Raw genomic sequence first — 15,741 nt, 5'->3', positions numbered from 1 at the left:
TTGACTGGAAAAATATCAATTCATCACTTTAATATTTCATAACAATGCAACTGGTCTCATTATGTCTATGTATATGATTCAAATTATTGCATAGACAATGACTTTAAAGGGTCCCAAATAAAATGACTCAAAAAGTTGAAGAATTATGGGCAATTCCAGATATTTATATTATAATAGTCAAATATGTGGTTAATTCAAAATAAATACATCTTGAAAATTTCTGTAAGTGTCTGGATAAATACTCCAGGTTTTACTCCACATTAAATTTGGCAATTGGATTGTTTTTCTCTGACTTAGTCTTTTTTGAAAATTTTACCTGTTTATCTACCTTGCCTTTGAAGAATGTTAAGGAAAAGGAATTCTGGAAAGTCAGCTTGGCTTTCAACCAGAAACTTCCCTTGACACAGAAAAAAAATTTGAAAACAAATAATGTAGTGAAAATGTACAAATGTTTTAATAAAATTTTTATCCTTAATAAAACTCTTACCATGTACTAGAAATTCTTATATACATAATATTTCATTTAAACTTTCACAGAAACTCCTTTTAAAGTAGGTATTATTTTTCTTTTGTAATGGTTGAGAAATCTGAGGTTTAGTGGAATAAGCATGTTTCCCAAGGAGGCATGAGGAATAATAGCAAATTTAGGGTAGATTTCCCATATAGGATTCTCTTGACCACAACATATATTGCCATTAAGATTTAGGTGTCTTAAATAAATTTATTTGTTTTTTTGTAAAAAATGAACGTGAAAAGGAAAGTACATGTACATGTATGTCTGAGTGTGTTTATCTGTGTAGGCATGCCATCGCCAAGAAACCAAGGAAGCTTTTCAACCATATCCCACAACAATGACCTATAGTTGCAGACTTCATCTTTAAGAGCGTCCTTGGAGAACTGAATCTAATGAATTTCCCAAGCTCAGACACAGTCAGAAAATTCCCAATCTTAGATTCCAATGTTATCTAACGTTGGTTAAATGGGAAAAAAACAAAGTAAACTGATTTTCCTATACACAAATTCACTGCATTTTATTATAGAAACACAAAATGTGAAGGGTTTCTCTGTAACATAATTCAACAATACAATTGAGAACAAGGAGCATTTAAAAAGTTTTTCTCTGTTGTATTTTCCGATTTTTTTCATTATTTCAAACTCTTATAAAACCCCAATTACTAGATTTAATTTGACAAGGCATATTAGCATCTTAAAATTAGGATGATAGGCATTGCAAATAGTTTTTTACATTGGAATTTCTTTACAAGTCAAATACATTGTGTAAATGGACAAGAACTGAACAAACCACAGGAAATCTTTTTTCAGCTGGGTACAGAGCAATTCCTTCTGAACCACAAATAACAGGTAACAAACTTGGTCAGGCTAAGAAAAGAAAACATATTGAGCTAATACAACCTTAAAGCGGTAAAAATATGGGATTGATGTATGCATTTTTATTTTAAATTTGGTATTTCATTTAATTTTATTGAATTTGTCCTTTTTTACTATTTTTTCTTTTATTATATGGGCAACTTGCCAATTTTGAGGATAAACCGTACCACATTTGAGGCTATAGAGCATATTTGTCACAGAAAACATTGAATAGTATTTTCCCACATGCACAGAAAGAAATAAGAGATGTAAAATAAAAAGGCTTCTCTTTCTAAAAACCAAGAGTCATCATTAAGAAATGTTGTTAGGTGAACAAACACAATAGATTCTTAAAAATTTATTCTTTTATTTCTGCCAGCAAAAGATTTAAATATAGAAATTGTAAATTTTCTGTTTCAATGAAATGTTTGTTATAACATTGAGCTTTAGAGAAAGAATACCTTTAAATGATACGCATACACAATTGCTACATTTGTCTGAATTTTGTCAAATATCATATTATAATTTAATGATAGGAAAGACTGGCTTTTAAGATTGATTCATAGATTTCTGAAATCAATAAGGACAAAAGAATCATGAACGAAAAAGAGCTGAATCTGAACTATCCTTCCTGATTGTGATAGATATCCAGAGCTATTTAGAATACTCAGATATGTAATCTCTTAAGGGCATAATGTGGACTGTAATTGTTACAAAAATATTTTAGAAATCAATTGAAGACTGTGAGTTTTAACTTCTTAGCAGCATATAGTTGACTTGTTCTAAATAAAGATATTGTTGTTCAATTCCAGTGATTAGAGACGGATCATTGACTTGGGAAAAGTGTTTGCATCCTGAGCACAGGATAAAGGAAAGTGCTAAGGACTGAGTCTAGAATGGATGAAGCCGTGGGGGAGTAGGTTTTACAATCCAATTCTACTGTCCCCGTTCCCATCACGCATTGTGGCATTTGATTTCTTAAGGTTAACATGGCCAACTCTCTGCACAGGATGCAAATCAATAACTGTGTCCCCCTTGTTTAAAGTTGCCAGAACGTCAGGAGACACTGTGGGATCCAATTTAGTAGCCACACCCACAGTGTCAGTTTATATTTTTAAAAGTCTAAGTTTCAAGCGAAGTGTTCTTTTGTTTCTTTTTCTTTTTTTGAATGGAGAAGAAAAACTGGCCAATTGCCATTCCTGCTTTTAAGAATAAGTAACCATCAGAGCAGGCCATAAAATACGTAATGGCAATAAAGACTACAGCTCAGCTCCACCGATAGATGATGTTAGCAACTTGGAAAGTAACCAATCTCCGAAATGAAATGGGAGGTGTGATCAAAAATAAGGAAGCAAAAATTAAATGGTAGAGCTGTTTTTCAAGGTAATATTTATATAATATACTCTTCAATGAAGACAGAGTGCATTAAAATGATAGGGCATTAGCAAAGATTGCCAAAAAAAAAATCTAAAACTAATGGGCATTTCCGTTAAAAGAAGCTAAATCTAATTAATCAAGAGAAAGGCACAAAAGCATTTAAAATGGGATGTTTGGAAACTAAAGAGTATCATGCTAGTCTATGACAATTATGTACTATTAATTGGGTTTTAAAAATTATACCAATAATAAAAAGCATAATTTTGTCAATCTTTTAACGACTAATGAAATATAGATATACATTATAGATTTCTGAAATGTGGCTATCAAAAGCTGATATTAATGTAATTTTAAATACTGTTCTTATGAAGCTGTATCACACTAATGAAATTAAAATATTTTATTCTAACAGATGAGGCAAATTCAACCTTTTAATTGATTACTATACTTGTTGGGGAGCAGTGTTGCCATGTTGTAGCAGTCACAGGCTTTTGATTATTTTCACTTTTTAATCACAAACTTACTTAGTTGTTGAGCCCATTATAAGTAAGAAAAAATCCACTTTAGACGTATCACTAAATTAGGCAAAATTGTATGTATGCCTGCTAAACTGGTCAATTTACCTTTCGAAATTTCAGTAAAATGCAGTTTCTGTCCTGCAGTAGGCCTATGTGCCGTCTTGAAATTTATGTTGAATATAAAATCTTACTAACTCTTAAATGAAATTTTATAAAAATCTCCCATCCTGCTCGAAAGGCTAGCTGTGCAGAGTGAGTCACCACCACTTACTTCTTTCTTGCTATTCATTGTCATCTGACATTTAATGCATTCCCAGAATACAAATTCACAGACTTACCAGCGGGCCCAGCGCGCAACCTTTGGCGGTGCACGCTTGGACTCTGAAGGAATGTGAGCTCCAAGGAGCAAAGCCGGAAGCGTGACAGCTGAGTTCTGTGGAATTGTGAATTAATACACCGTCTAGGTAGAGTCCATAACTTGTGATAACACCTAGGAAGAGAATAATCAGCTTTCAGTATGACCACTAGACAACAGAAAAGAATGTTTTAAGGAAAGCAAGCACTTCTTGATGTAATTTCTAATTTCCTGGAATTGCTGAATCACAGTATCTGGTATTTCCCTTAGTCTAAACCCTATCTCTTTTCAAAGGATAAAAAAGGCTTTAAACCCATGAATATCAAGTTAAGCCAATTAATAGAGACAGAAATAGAACCCAAGAGTCCCAGGGTGGGAAGCTTTCTATGGCATCACATTAACTGCTGTCATTTGTGTTCCAGATCCAAAATGAATAAAGTACATTTATAATTTTTATGGCTTTCTAAAATGAATCCTTAATAGATGTGCTCTAGAAGTAGAATGACCTTATTTGTTAATGCATTATGCATTAATCAGGATGTGTCAGGCACTGTTCTAAGCACCTCATGTGGATGAACTCCTTTTAACCCTCTCTTCACAGTGCTGCTATAAAAGAGGCAGTATTATTATCACCATTTTCTAGATGAGAAAATTCAGGCACAGAGAGATTAGGGAACGTGCTCAAGGTCACAGAGCTGGCAAGTGTTGGAGTCAGGATTCGAAAGGCAATCTGTGTCCAGAGCCCATGTTCTCAATTCCAACCTTAAACCACCTAAACAAAAAAGCCTTCACAAATTGCACAAATCGCACAAATTACATTCATGAGACATACATCCATGAATGGGCTCGAGAAGCTATCGTTTGCTGGTTTAATTATCAACTAAAATTTATTTCAGAAGGAAAGTCATGACTATTTTCATGAAATCAACTCGTAAAGAGATGAGAAATTAAATGGTTATTGAGTATAATCATTTGATTTATTCAGTCAAGACATTTTCATCAAAAGGAAGCTGGGATCTATGTTCACTGGAAATATAGAATCCCCAAACTGATTAAACGTTCTACCGCGGGAAACAAAACTTTGCTTACATGCTAAATTAGAACCTCTTTCAAAGTAAAATTAATTTCATAGTGGCCCCCTGAGTGTGTTCTTGAGGAGTTATTTTAAGTGTTTCTCTGTCGGACAGACTTCCCCACGGACAGAAGTTAGGTGTTTCTCCCGTAGCACATGCTACACCTCCATCATAGTGCTTATCCCCTTATCACATTATTAGGATTATTATTCCTTGTTTAATTGCCTGACATCCTCAAGGATCCCCAAGGCAATCTTGACTCTCCCTCACCTGTGTATTTCTAGAGCTTTAGCACCATGCTAAAACACAGTAGGCACTTAATAAATGTTAATTAAATGAATAAATTAATGAACCTGCAGCATATAAAAATATCAGCATCCAATATAGAATGAAAATTGAAGGCTACAGAAAAAAGAGATACCTAGATACCTGAAATATGAAGAGAGACTCGCTAAAAAGATGATATTAAAGCATAGCTCAGAGATAGCAGATTTGGGGAAGGAATGAGTTTTTGTTGCTGTTTGTTTTTGCTTTTTAGTGAGGAAGATTTGCCCTGAGCTAACATCGGTTGTCAATCTTCCTCTTTCTTTTTTTTCCCTCCCCCAAACCCCAGTACACAGTTGTCTATCCTAGTTGTAAGTCCTTCTAGTTCTTCTATGTGGGATGCTGCCACAGCATGGCTTGATGAGTGATGTGTAGGTCCACACCCAGGATCTGAACCCATGAACCCTGGGCCACGGAAGCAGAGGGCAGGAACTTAACCACTTGGCTGAGGGTCAGCCCCAGCAATGCGTTTTGAAACAAAAGACTCTAGCAAAGCCAAGGTCATCAAGGAAGTCCCTGATAAGGGCTTCCGGGAGGCTTGACTCTCAGCCTTATGAACATCAGATTTGGTCTTGCTAAAGTCTCGAAAGTAGATCAATCCTTATCCATCACCATATTAGGGATAGCATTACTGGCAGGACCAGGAGCTCTTTCCCCAAGCATCCTTCTCTTCTGGCAGGGAATTGCTTACCTCTAGAACCTGCTCACAACAGTCCAGCAGCACCATTGTCTGCAAATAGAATGCCGCGCCCATTGTCAGGATACCCCCCCACGACACTGCTTTTAAGAAATCAGTTTATAGCAAAAGAAGTAGAGAATGAGCTAGCACCACGGAACTTACTCATCTTTCTATATATCTCATCAACCCATAGCCTGAGACATTGAGGAATAGACTCTTGAAGCCTACATTACAGCTCAAACTGAGTGATAACACCCTGTGGGTTGGGAGTTGCCACAGGATGCTGAATCTGCTTTGAACTCGGGACAAGCATTTGATGCTGATTTTTCTATAGTGAGAACACATGGGAATGGGAATAGAGAGGAGGTAGCCAGAGTGTTTCCTCTCACTGTTACACTTACTAAGCCACACAAAATATTCTTGTTTTCTCTACCCACAAAGAGGAATGCTTATATCATGGGTTGCAACCAAAAAACTAAGAATATTACCGGGCAATTTGGGATGCTCATGCAACTTTACCAATAGGCAAAGAAAAAAGTCACTATCTGGAAGAAGAAATTAGCTTCCAGCTGCATGCTGACACCCAGGACATTCTCAAGGGCATCTCTTTACCTGACCAGGTCCAAACATATAAGGATTGAAAGTCTACAGTAACCCAAGCCAGGACCACTACTGACACAGACTCTTCAGTAATGAAGGTTTGGGTTGCCTCACTAGGTCACGAACCCTGAACAGATGAGCTACTGGCTGAGGGCAAAGGGAAGAAGTTGTAAATATCAACTATGGCATTAAACTAGTTATAGAAACAAGACTTGCAGATATTATCATGTTTCATTTCTTGCTTATTACATAGAGATTTGCATATAATAACTAATTTTTCCTCCTCCTTTTCCCTATTGATTTATATAAAGAAAGTTAATGGGTGTTAATTTACTTTAGTTTTTAAGTTGCAGAATATCCAGGTGGATTGTGTCTAAACTAAAGGAAATTAATGCCACCCAGATATGGAATACGGTGATGGAGGGTGAGAGCATCTTCACTGGTACAAAGCATAGTAGTACCACGTTAGGTGGAAGCATGCAAGGATTACTGTTGGTAGTGGAAGGTAATGGGAGGTAGAAGAGAGTGTGCATGGATGCTGAATTGCTAAATTGGTTATTCATCTAATCCATCTAGTCATGGCCCGACCTCCACGTGTCTATAGTCTGCTTTGTGTGCCGAGCCTGAGAGCCTAGCTACGTTTCCAGCTCTCTTGCTTGCTGGTTTCCTATCAGGTTTCATCAGTAGGAGACCCTGCTAGGAGGGCAGAAGCAGGAAGAAAGAAAACGTCAAGCTTCTAGCTCCAAGAGCTGAGGCCTTTGCTGGCTGTTGCTAGGTCAGCAAAGGGGAAAAGCAGCTGTGGCCTCAGGTGGTCCAGGCAGCAGAAGCATCTCTTCGGCATTTTCAGCTTCATCAGTAGTGGAATCTCAGTGGCACTTCGGCTCTGGCTGGGGCAGCATCTCTTGATGGTTCAAGCATCAATCAGCAAATCCAGCAGCAAGCAGCAGCGGAGGCAGCTTTGAGGCTCCATCTCAGAGAAGTTAGCAGCACACTGGCAGTCACCCTTTCTGTTCTTCCTGTACCTGCTCCTTCTCCTTTTGTTCGTCCAGCTCTTCCAACTCCTTTGTAACCAACTCTTTGTATTAAATATAGTTTGTCTTACATACCTACCACATTTTCTGTTTGACCAATTAGATCTTGATCAATACATCCTTTAGGACTAAAGCTTTTTTAAAATTTAAATGAGCTAATACTTTTATAAAGCTGCTGCTCTAACCCATTTCCCTTTTTGAAGATAACTTCATACAGTTTCTCTTTCTTCCTTTCTTTGTTTTTTTTTTTTTTTTTTTTGGTGAGGAAGATTGGCCCTGAGCTAACATCTGTTGCCAATCTTCCTTGTTTTGCTTGAGGAAGATTGTCACTGACCTAACATCGGTGCCAATCTTCCTCTATTTTGTATGTGGGATGCCTCCACAATGTGGCTTGATGAGCAGTGTGTAGGTCCACACCTGAGATCCAAACCCCTGAATCCTGGGCTGCTGAAGTGGAGTGCGCAAACTTAACCATTATGCCACCAGGCCAGCCCCCAGTTCTCTTTCTGAAAACAGGTCCATTTCCTTTATTTCCAGATGTTTGAGAAAGAGTCTTCATTTTCCTATCAGGTACCACCATGTCTCCACAAAAAAGTGCAGCTGCCAGCATCTGTTCTGCTTTATTCCACTGTGACCATTTATGGTAATTCTAAGAATACCTACCAAAAGGTTTTGATTTAACGTCACTTAATTCTTGACACACGAAAGCACAAATGAATTAAAACTAAGAAATGAAAGATACATAGTGAAAACTAACTAGTACATAGAAAATTTAAGAGAAGAAAAAAATGGATTAAAGTCAGTAGTAATAATAATGAAGAGAAATTATCATGTGCCAGGTCCTCTGCTAAGCAATCACTGAATCCTCACCAAAAAAAATCTTATGTGCAAATAATGTGTTGCAGAAGCTCTTAAAGAAATTGTTAAGACCCCTGAAATGCTATCTATTTGACCTGCTTTCAACATTGAAATAGAAAGTACCCAAATCAATATTTCCTTTTTCTTCCATAATTGGGGAACAGAGAATTTCTTTTATGCTAGGATTATGTGCATAATATCTCATTTATCTGACACATTGGGAAATGAGATATTTTATAGAAGTTAATTTTCATTATAGCTAAATCTCTTCCCTTAGGGATAAACTTTAAAAATCGTAACCATTTTTGAAGGAAATCTTTCTAGCAAGCGCTACACGCTTACCTGTCTTCTCACACAGAGTCTAACGAATACAATTGAAACATTTTATGGTGACTCAAACTATGCATTATGGACATCAAAGACTATGTTCTCTAAGTCAGTAATACCCTTGAGGACTGGTGAGATATAGGATACCTACCCAGCTCTACCCTTAACGTCACTCCGTGGCTACACTTTATCAATTCGTGTGTCTGCCTTTTGAGTTCTTCTCCATTTTCCCTCAGTGACTGTCTCTCAAAAGTCACTTCTTTGACTACCTGCCTCTAGCAAGTCGACTCCCAGAAAGCTATGCTGGGAAACTGGATAACCGTGAAATCTGCAACTATAGATAAAGAAATAATAGACAGTCACTGAGAGAAGGGCTTGGAGTAAGATGAGTACATGGCAAATGAGCTGAGAATGAAATTAAGTGAGATTTGTGACAGTTAACTCAACTGCTCAGACCCTATTTAGCATCTAGGATGCATCCAAATTGAGAAGTGGATGAGCTGGAAGTCCAACTTCAAGTCAAGTGAGATCTCACACACACACACACACAAACAGAATTACCCAGAATTCTGTAGGCAACCAATATTTGATAGCATTTGTAGGAGGGGCTAAAAGATCAATTGTAGAACCAAACTATAGAACCAGTGCACACTGGGTAAGTGTTGTCTACCCTCTAAGTCATTTTTCCCACTCCACTCTACCTCAACCCCAAGACCAGCTCCATCACTGAGCCCTGTAGACTTTCCCTTCCAAACTGATCTTTCCCCATCTCCATGGCCATCTGGCCCATGCTGCCATCATCTCCTACCTGAGAATAATAGTCACCTAAGTCTTTTGGTGCATTATTTACGCTTCCATAAATTCATTCTTCATACTAGAGACAGAGGGCATTTTTCAAAACACATATCTGATCATGCCACACGCAATCAGTGATTAATCAGGGTTTCGCTGAGTACTAGCAACATGAGAGTTCCCCATCCCAGAATCAGGGAGCTGGGGTCAATGTGAGCATGTCATGACGATGAAACAGACTCGAAGTGTTGTCGTTTGGTCCAGATCTTACCAGCCAATCACCAGATCTCAAGGTCAGGCCAAAATGGGATCCCATTGTGGTTGAGAGCTGGTCTCCACACATGCCCTCAAAAAGGGAGCTTGAGGCAAGTGTAGGCATTTCCCCTGATTTGGTTTGGGCAAGGCCGTTAACTGTAAAATCCTGAGTTAAGGACACACAGTCAAACTTCCTGGTAAATTTGTGGACAATAAGAGATATCATTTGAAAAGAACACTCTATTTCTTATCAAGATATGCAGGCAGATTTCATACCTTATTTTTATTAGTAGACATTTTGATATAAATAAAATTAATATAATGTGAAATATTGTATAATTCAGTTCTAAAAACACAAGATTTAGTAAGTAATAAGTCAAAAATATCTATTAATACAACCATATTCATTTACCTTAGATTTCAAAAGTGAGTAACAAAAACTAATGAATATACCTGGAGGCTTAAGGAGACACTTTCCTTCTGTGACTACAGTATAGAACATGTATGAATAGCTTTGGGAAAAGTAAAATGATAAGTTCTTGAAATGTCACTTAAATATTTTGAAAATTATAAGACACTTTATTATTAAAAAGTGTACCAAACACTTACCTGGAGTCAGACAATGTGCTACATTCTTTATATGAATTATTTCCATCAACTTCGACACCACCAAGAAATAAGAACTGTTATTTGCCTTGTTAGAGATATAAGGGACTGGAGCCTTAGAGGCTCCAAAGTCATACAAATATAAATTCGGGGGGGGGAGGGGGGGAACCTGACAGTCTCCTCCCATTCCTGACACCACTTCTCGTATTGATTTCTAGCTAACTTTTGCTTCTAAAATATTTAGGAATTCCACTTAAATTAAGAATGGACGAACATGCTCTGGCCCTAAAAGCAATTAAGATGAGCCTAATGAGGGGCCAGCTCTATGGCCGAGTGGTTAACCTTGCATGCTCTGCTTTGGCAACCCAGCGTTCGCCAGTTTGGATCCTGGGCACAGAGCTACGCACTGCTCAACAAGCCATGCTGTGGCAGCATCCCACATGGAGGAACTAGAAGGACCTACAACTAGGCTATACAACTAGGTACTGGGGCTTTGGGGAGGGAAGAAAAAGAGGAAGATTGGCAACAGAAGTTAGCTCAGGGCCAATCTTCCTCAAGAAAAATAGTAAGCTCTATAAAAAAAAAAAAAGATGAGCCTAATGAAGAGATTAACGTATATCTATTGGAAGTCAATTACCTGAAAGGTACCATCCTTGTTGCTTTGGGGGGCAGAAAGAATAACAAATAATATCTGCCTTTATGGAAGTAAGCAAAAGGTTAAACATTGGTCTAATGAAATAACAATCTGAGAGTTAAATAAGAATGATAAGCACCACAAAAAACTTTATGCCCAACAAATGGCATAGACAGTCAGTACAGAAGCTTTGAGCAGGGAGCAATCACTCTAGCTGACATGAGTCCTAAAAGCTTTTTAGAACAGCCAGGTCTTCCATAAAAGGTGAAATGTGAAAGGCAATGACTGAGGAAGATGTTTCTGGTGGGGAAATGACATTTACCACTGCAGGGGAGCAAGGAAGTGCAAGGTATAGTAAAGATATCCTGAGGAGTGCAGTATTTTGTTGTTTTTGCTGCATTAGGTTAAAGTCTAATAGTAAAAAAGCCTTCAAAGGGAGATTGGGGCCTTGAATGCCACTCCAAGGAGTTGAGATTTTTACAATGCACAGGAGAACTGTTGACATTTTCATGCACTGAGTAGGGGCTTAAAGAGTCGTATTTAGAAAAATTAATCTAGAGTCACATATATAACAGACTGAAGTAGGAAGACCATGGAGGTAGGGAGAAGTGGGACAGCTAAAAATATCGAACAGAAAAAATAAATAAATTTAAAGCCATCTTTTCCTGAGTAGATAGTAACTAGTTGTGACTGAGGCAGGGATGCGGGAATGCCACATTTCAGCAGGAGCGTTTGGTGTATTCTAAGAGACAAATATCTTTTACAGTTATTTTTTTATTTGAGGAAGGTTAGCCCTGAGTTAACACCTGCTGCCAATCCTTCTCTTTTTGCTGATGAAGATTGGCTCTGAGCTAACATCTGTACCCATCTTCCTCTACTTTATATGTGGGATGCTGCCACAGCATGGCTTGATGAGTGGTGCATAGGTCCATGCCTGGGATACGAAGTGGTGAACCCCAGGCCGCTGAAGCAGAGTGCGCAAACTTAACCGCTCTGCCACCAGGCTGGCCCCTTTAACAGTTTTATATACTTTCTCTTCTTTAATAAAACAAACTTATGCTGCTTAGGGCTGGGACATGTTAGAATGCAATATGGTGTAACAATATCGCTGGTCAGAAACGAGAAGGGTTGGGGAGCCGGCCCCATGGCTGAGTGGTTAAGTTAGTGCGCTCTGCTTCAGCGGCCCAGGGTTTCTCCAGTTCGGATCCTGGGCGCGGACATGGCACCGCTTGCCAGGCCATGCTGAGGTGGCATGCCACATGCCACAACTAGAGGGACCCACAACTAAAAATACACAACTATGTACCGGGGGGCTTTGGGGAGAAAAAAGGAAAAACTAAAATCTTTAAAAAAAAAAAGAGAAGGGTCTACCGTTATCAGAGATGGACTAAAGTGAGCCATGAAAAATACATAAAGCCTGCTAGCAAAGAACTAACTTACCTCTGTACTACCGGTTCAAAAGGAGATTGTTTTCCAGTTTGAGGATTAGAAGAAAAAGTCCTGCCTTGTGATGGAAGTGTATTGTATCTTGACTGTATCAATGTCAGAATCAGCCTTGTGATAGTGCACTATGGTTTTGGAAGATGTTGACATTGGGGGAAACGGGGTAAAGGGTACACAGAACCTCTGCATAATTTCTTATAACTGAATGAGAATCTAAACTATCTCAAAATATAACATTTAATTAAAATGCAAAACGGAAACTGTTGTATAGGGAAGCACGACAAGGAAGAGAGTCAGAGGACATTTACGCTGAAACGATAGCAACTGTATTCATGTTTTAATCAGGCACCATTTCATCCTGAGGAAAGATCTTTGAAAGTGGAATGAGTTTCACCCTCCCTTTACAGAGGAGAAAATCCCATTTTAGAGTAGTTTGATAGCTTGGCCAATCCATGTGGCTGGAAAGTGACAGAACGATGGGTTGGCACTGGAGAATTCAGAGTTTACAGCGTATCCAACATTATACTCTACAGCTTCTATGTACCCATTTTTTTCTGGATTTTAAAAATTCTGTAATAAAAAATAACATAGAAAAGTGCATAAAATATGTTATATTTTAAAAACAAATTGAAAAGCAAAAAGCCACATAACCATCACCCAGGTTAAAAGATAGAATGTTGCCAGCACCCTACAAATCTCCCATGTATTCTTCATGATTCCAACAATTTCCCTCCCTCATAGATTACTAGGATGACTTTTTAAGAAGCATTTCCTTGTTTTTCTACCTAGGAACAGATCCCTAAACGATGTATTTAACTTTTGCATGGTTTCTACTTTATATTAATGGAATCATATTCTATATATTTTTTGCATCTCTTTATGCTCAACATAATATTCACTGTTTTGTCCGTGTTTTGAGGCTGGCCATACTTCACTCACTTTCATGGCTGTATAGTATTCCTGTATGGCACAATTTATTTATTTATTCTGCTGCTGATTTTTAGGTTATTTCCACATTTTGGCTATTATATCAATGTAGCTATGAACATTTTTTATATGTGAGCTGAGGCACATGTGTACAATTTTCCTAGGGTATAGATCCTGGAGTGGAATAGTTGAGTTATGTTCAACTTTACAAGATAATGCCCAGCTACTCCTCAAAGTATATCAATTCCCATTACCACCAATAGTGCATATGAGGTCTCATTTTTCCATATCCTCATAGTCACACCTTTAAATTTTTGCCAGTACTATATGTGTAAAATGGTAACTTGTTTTGGTATTATTTTTTATTGTCCAGCTTATGAAAGAGATTGAGCACATTTCCTTATGTTTATTAGCTATTTAATTTTTTTCTTTTGTGAAATGCTTTTTCTGATCTTTCCCCCAGGTTATTATTGATTCCTAGAAATATTTATATATTGTGGACACTAGTCTTCTGACAGTAAAATGTGTTGTATATATCACCTCCGACTCTATTACTTATCTTTGCAGGCATTTAGTTTATAGTGCATTTGGATGAAAAGAAATGTTCTTAGTTTTAGTAACCTTTTTATCATTATGCAGATACCTCTTCATCTCTAATAATCCTGTTTGCCTGAAAGTTTCCTTTGTCTGATACTAAAGTAGCTACACCAACTTTCTTTTCTTTTTTTCTTCTATACTTTCAACCTGTTGGTTTACTTTCGTTTGAGAAGGAAAGGGTTAACAGCTGGTTCTGGGGGCCCTTCCTGTAGAATTGGGGACTTCTGAGGCTCTAACTATTGGCTGAATCTTCCGTGCAACACTAACTAACTCAGGATAAATGGGAATCCATCTGAAGACTGTCTACTGGACCAAGCACCTGACCTCATTGTCAGTGTTGTTCACGAGTAATGGTTAGTGGGTATTGATGAGAGGCAGCTGCTCCAAAGAATGGCCACTAGTCAGGCGCCTGGTAGCCTCATGGTGGTATAAGGCTGTGATTTCATTCAATGACCTGCTATTAAGCTTTTAGAAAAAATGAGGGCGGGTTATATGTACTGACATGAAAAGCTGCCTACTCCGTGATGTTAAGAGGAAAAAAAGTCAAAGTGTTGAACAGTATACACTGCATGGCCAATTATTTTTAAGCATCTATTTTATGTATATACATGTAAATGATTATTCATTCAATCAACAAAGTAGTTATTGAGTGCCTGCTATGTCCTGGGTGCTCTCTTAGATTTTGGTGGAGAAAAACGAAGCTTCAGAAACAGAGTCAGGAAACAAAGAGTAAGGTCCCCCAGTCCATGCCTTCCCTTTGAGAAGGTCTTTCTCCCTCTGCACACGGCCTTTCTCTCATGACCGCATATCTTTAAAACTTGGTTAGGGAGCTCAAATTTTCTAAGTTTTTATTTCTCACCAATAAAATGGGGATAATATTGCTTGTCCTGATGGCCTGACAGAGCTAATGTGAGAATCAAATGAGTGAGCATATACGAAAGTATCCTAAGAATTAAGTGTTAGGCACATAAAAGGCATGAACTTAGAGCTGTCCCTTCCTTCAAGGGTAAGCTAAAGCCTTATTTACTGTAGGAATCTCTCCTTAGACCATCTCTTCCTATTTGATCCGTGTCATGCACTGCACATCTCTTGTGAAAAATAATGTGCGAATCTCCCAAAAATACGTTTTAGACAGGTCTGTATTCCTTCCTGGTATGCTATCTGTCCTCGCCTAGCAGATTCCTCCCCTACCCCAATCAAGTCAAGAAAGCACAGTGTGAAAAAACAGGTACTTACTAAATATCGTAATATAATTTTGTTTTTTGAGGAAGATCAGCCCTGAGCTAACATCTGCCACCAATCCTCCTCCTTTTGCTGAGGAAGACTGGCCCTGAGCTAACATCCATGACCATCTTCCTTTGCTTTATATGTGGGATGCCTGCCATAGCATGGCTTGCCAAGCAGTGCACAGGTCTGCACCCGGGATCTGAACCGGTGAACTCCAGGCCACTGAAGCAGAAAGTGTGAATTTAACCCCTGTGCCACTGGGCTAATCCTAAAATATCATAAAATAGTTTTTGAAAAAAATCTGCTGGCTTTAGTGGGTTTAGTTTTTGGTAGCAATCTGATGCCTCGGTAAATATTTATGGAGTACCAACTATGTGCCAGGCATCGTGTTACATGCTGGGATTACAGAAGTGATCAAAACAGTCCTGGTCCCTGGCTTCATACAACTTTCAATCTAAGTGAGAATACAGAGTAAGCTTGTGTGTGTGTAAAGTTCATTAAAGGAGAATCAGACGGAATGGAAGAAATGTCGTCTAATGTCGCCTGGGTGGGTTAGGGTATAAGGCTTCTTTGGGAAACTGATCTTTAAGCTGAACTTGGCACTTGGAGCTACTTTATCAAGGGGAAAAATGCCACAAACTATTATTTGATTAACTATAACAAAGATTTCATAATAATAACCAGAAAGCTTTCAATGAGATATCAATAAGTTGATTATTATTTTAAAAATTAACTATCACAGATTTATTA

General features: G+C 38.1%; 1 protein-coding gene across 1 annotated transcript in view; it reads right to left on the bottom strand.

Annotated features, from left to right (window-relative positions):
- USH2A (usherin) overlaps positions 1–15,741 on the bottom strand; it is a 747,192-nt gene that overhangs the window by 307,984 nt on the left and 423,467 nt on the right. Inside the window, exon 36 of the mRNA XM_001915645.4 lies at positions 3,602–3,753. Coding sequence (XP_001915680.3) covers positions 3,602–3,753 — 152 coding nt within the window. The remainder of the gene's footprint in view (positions 1–3,601; positions 3,754–15,741) is intronic.

The sequence above is a fragment of the Equus caballus genome, chromosome 30, assembly GCF_041296265.1.
Source record: "Equus caballus isolate H_3958 breed thoroughbred chromosome 30, TB-T2T, whole genome shotgun sequence".
Lineage (NCBI taxonomy): Eukaryota > Metazoa > Chordata > Mammalia > Perissodactyla > Equidae > Equus > Equus caballus.
The sequence above is the reverse complement of the archived record's forward strand: the minus strand, read 5'-3'. Positions and strand labels throughout refer to the sequence as shown.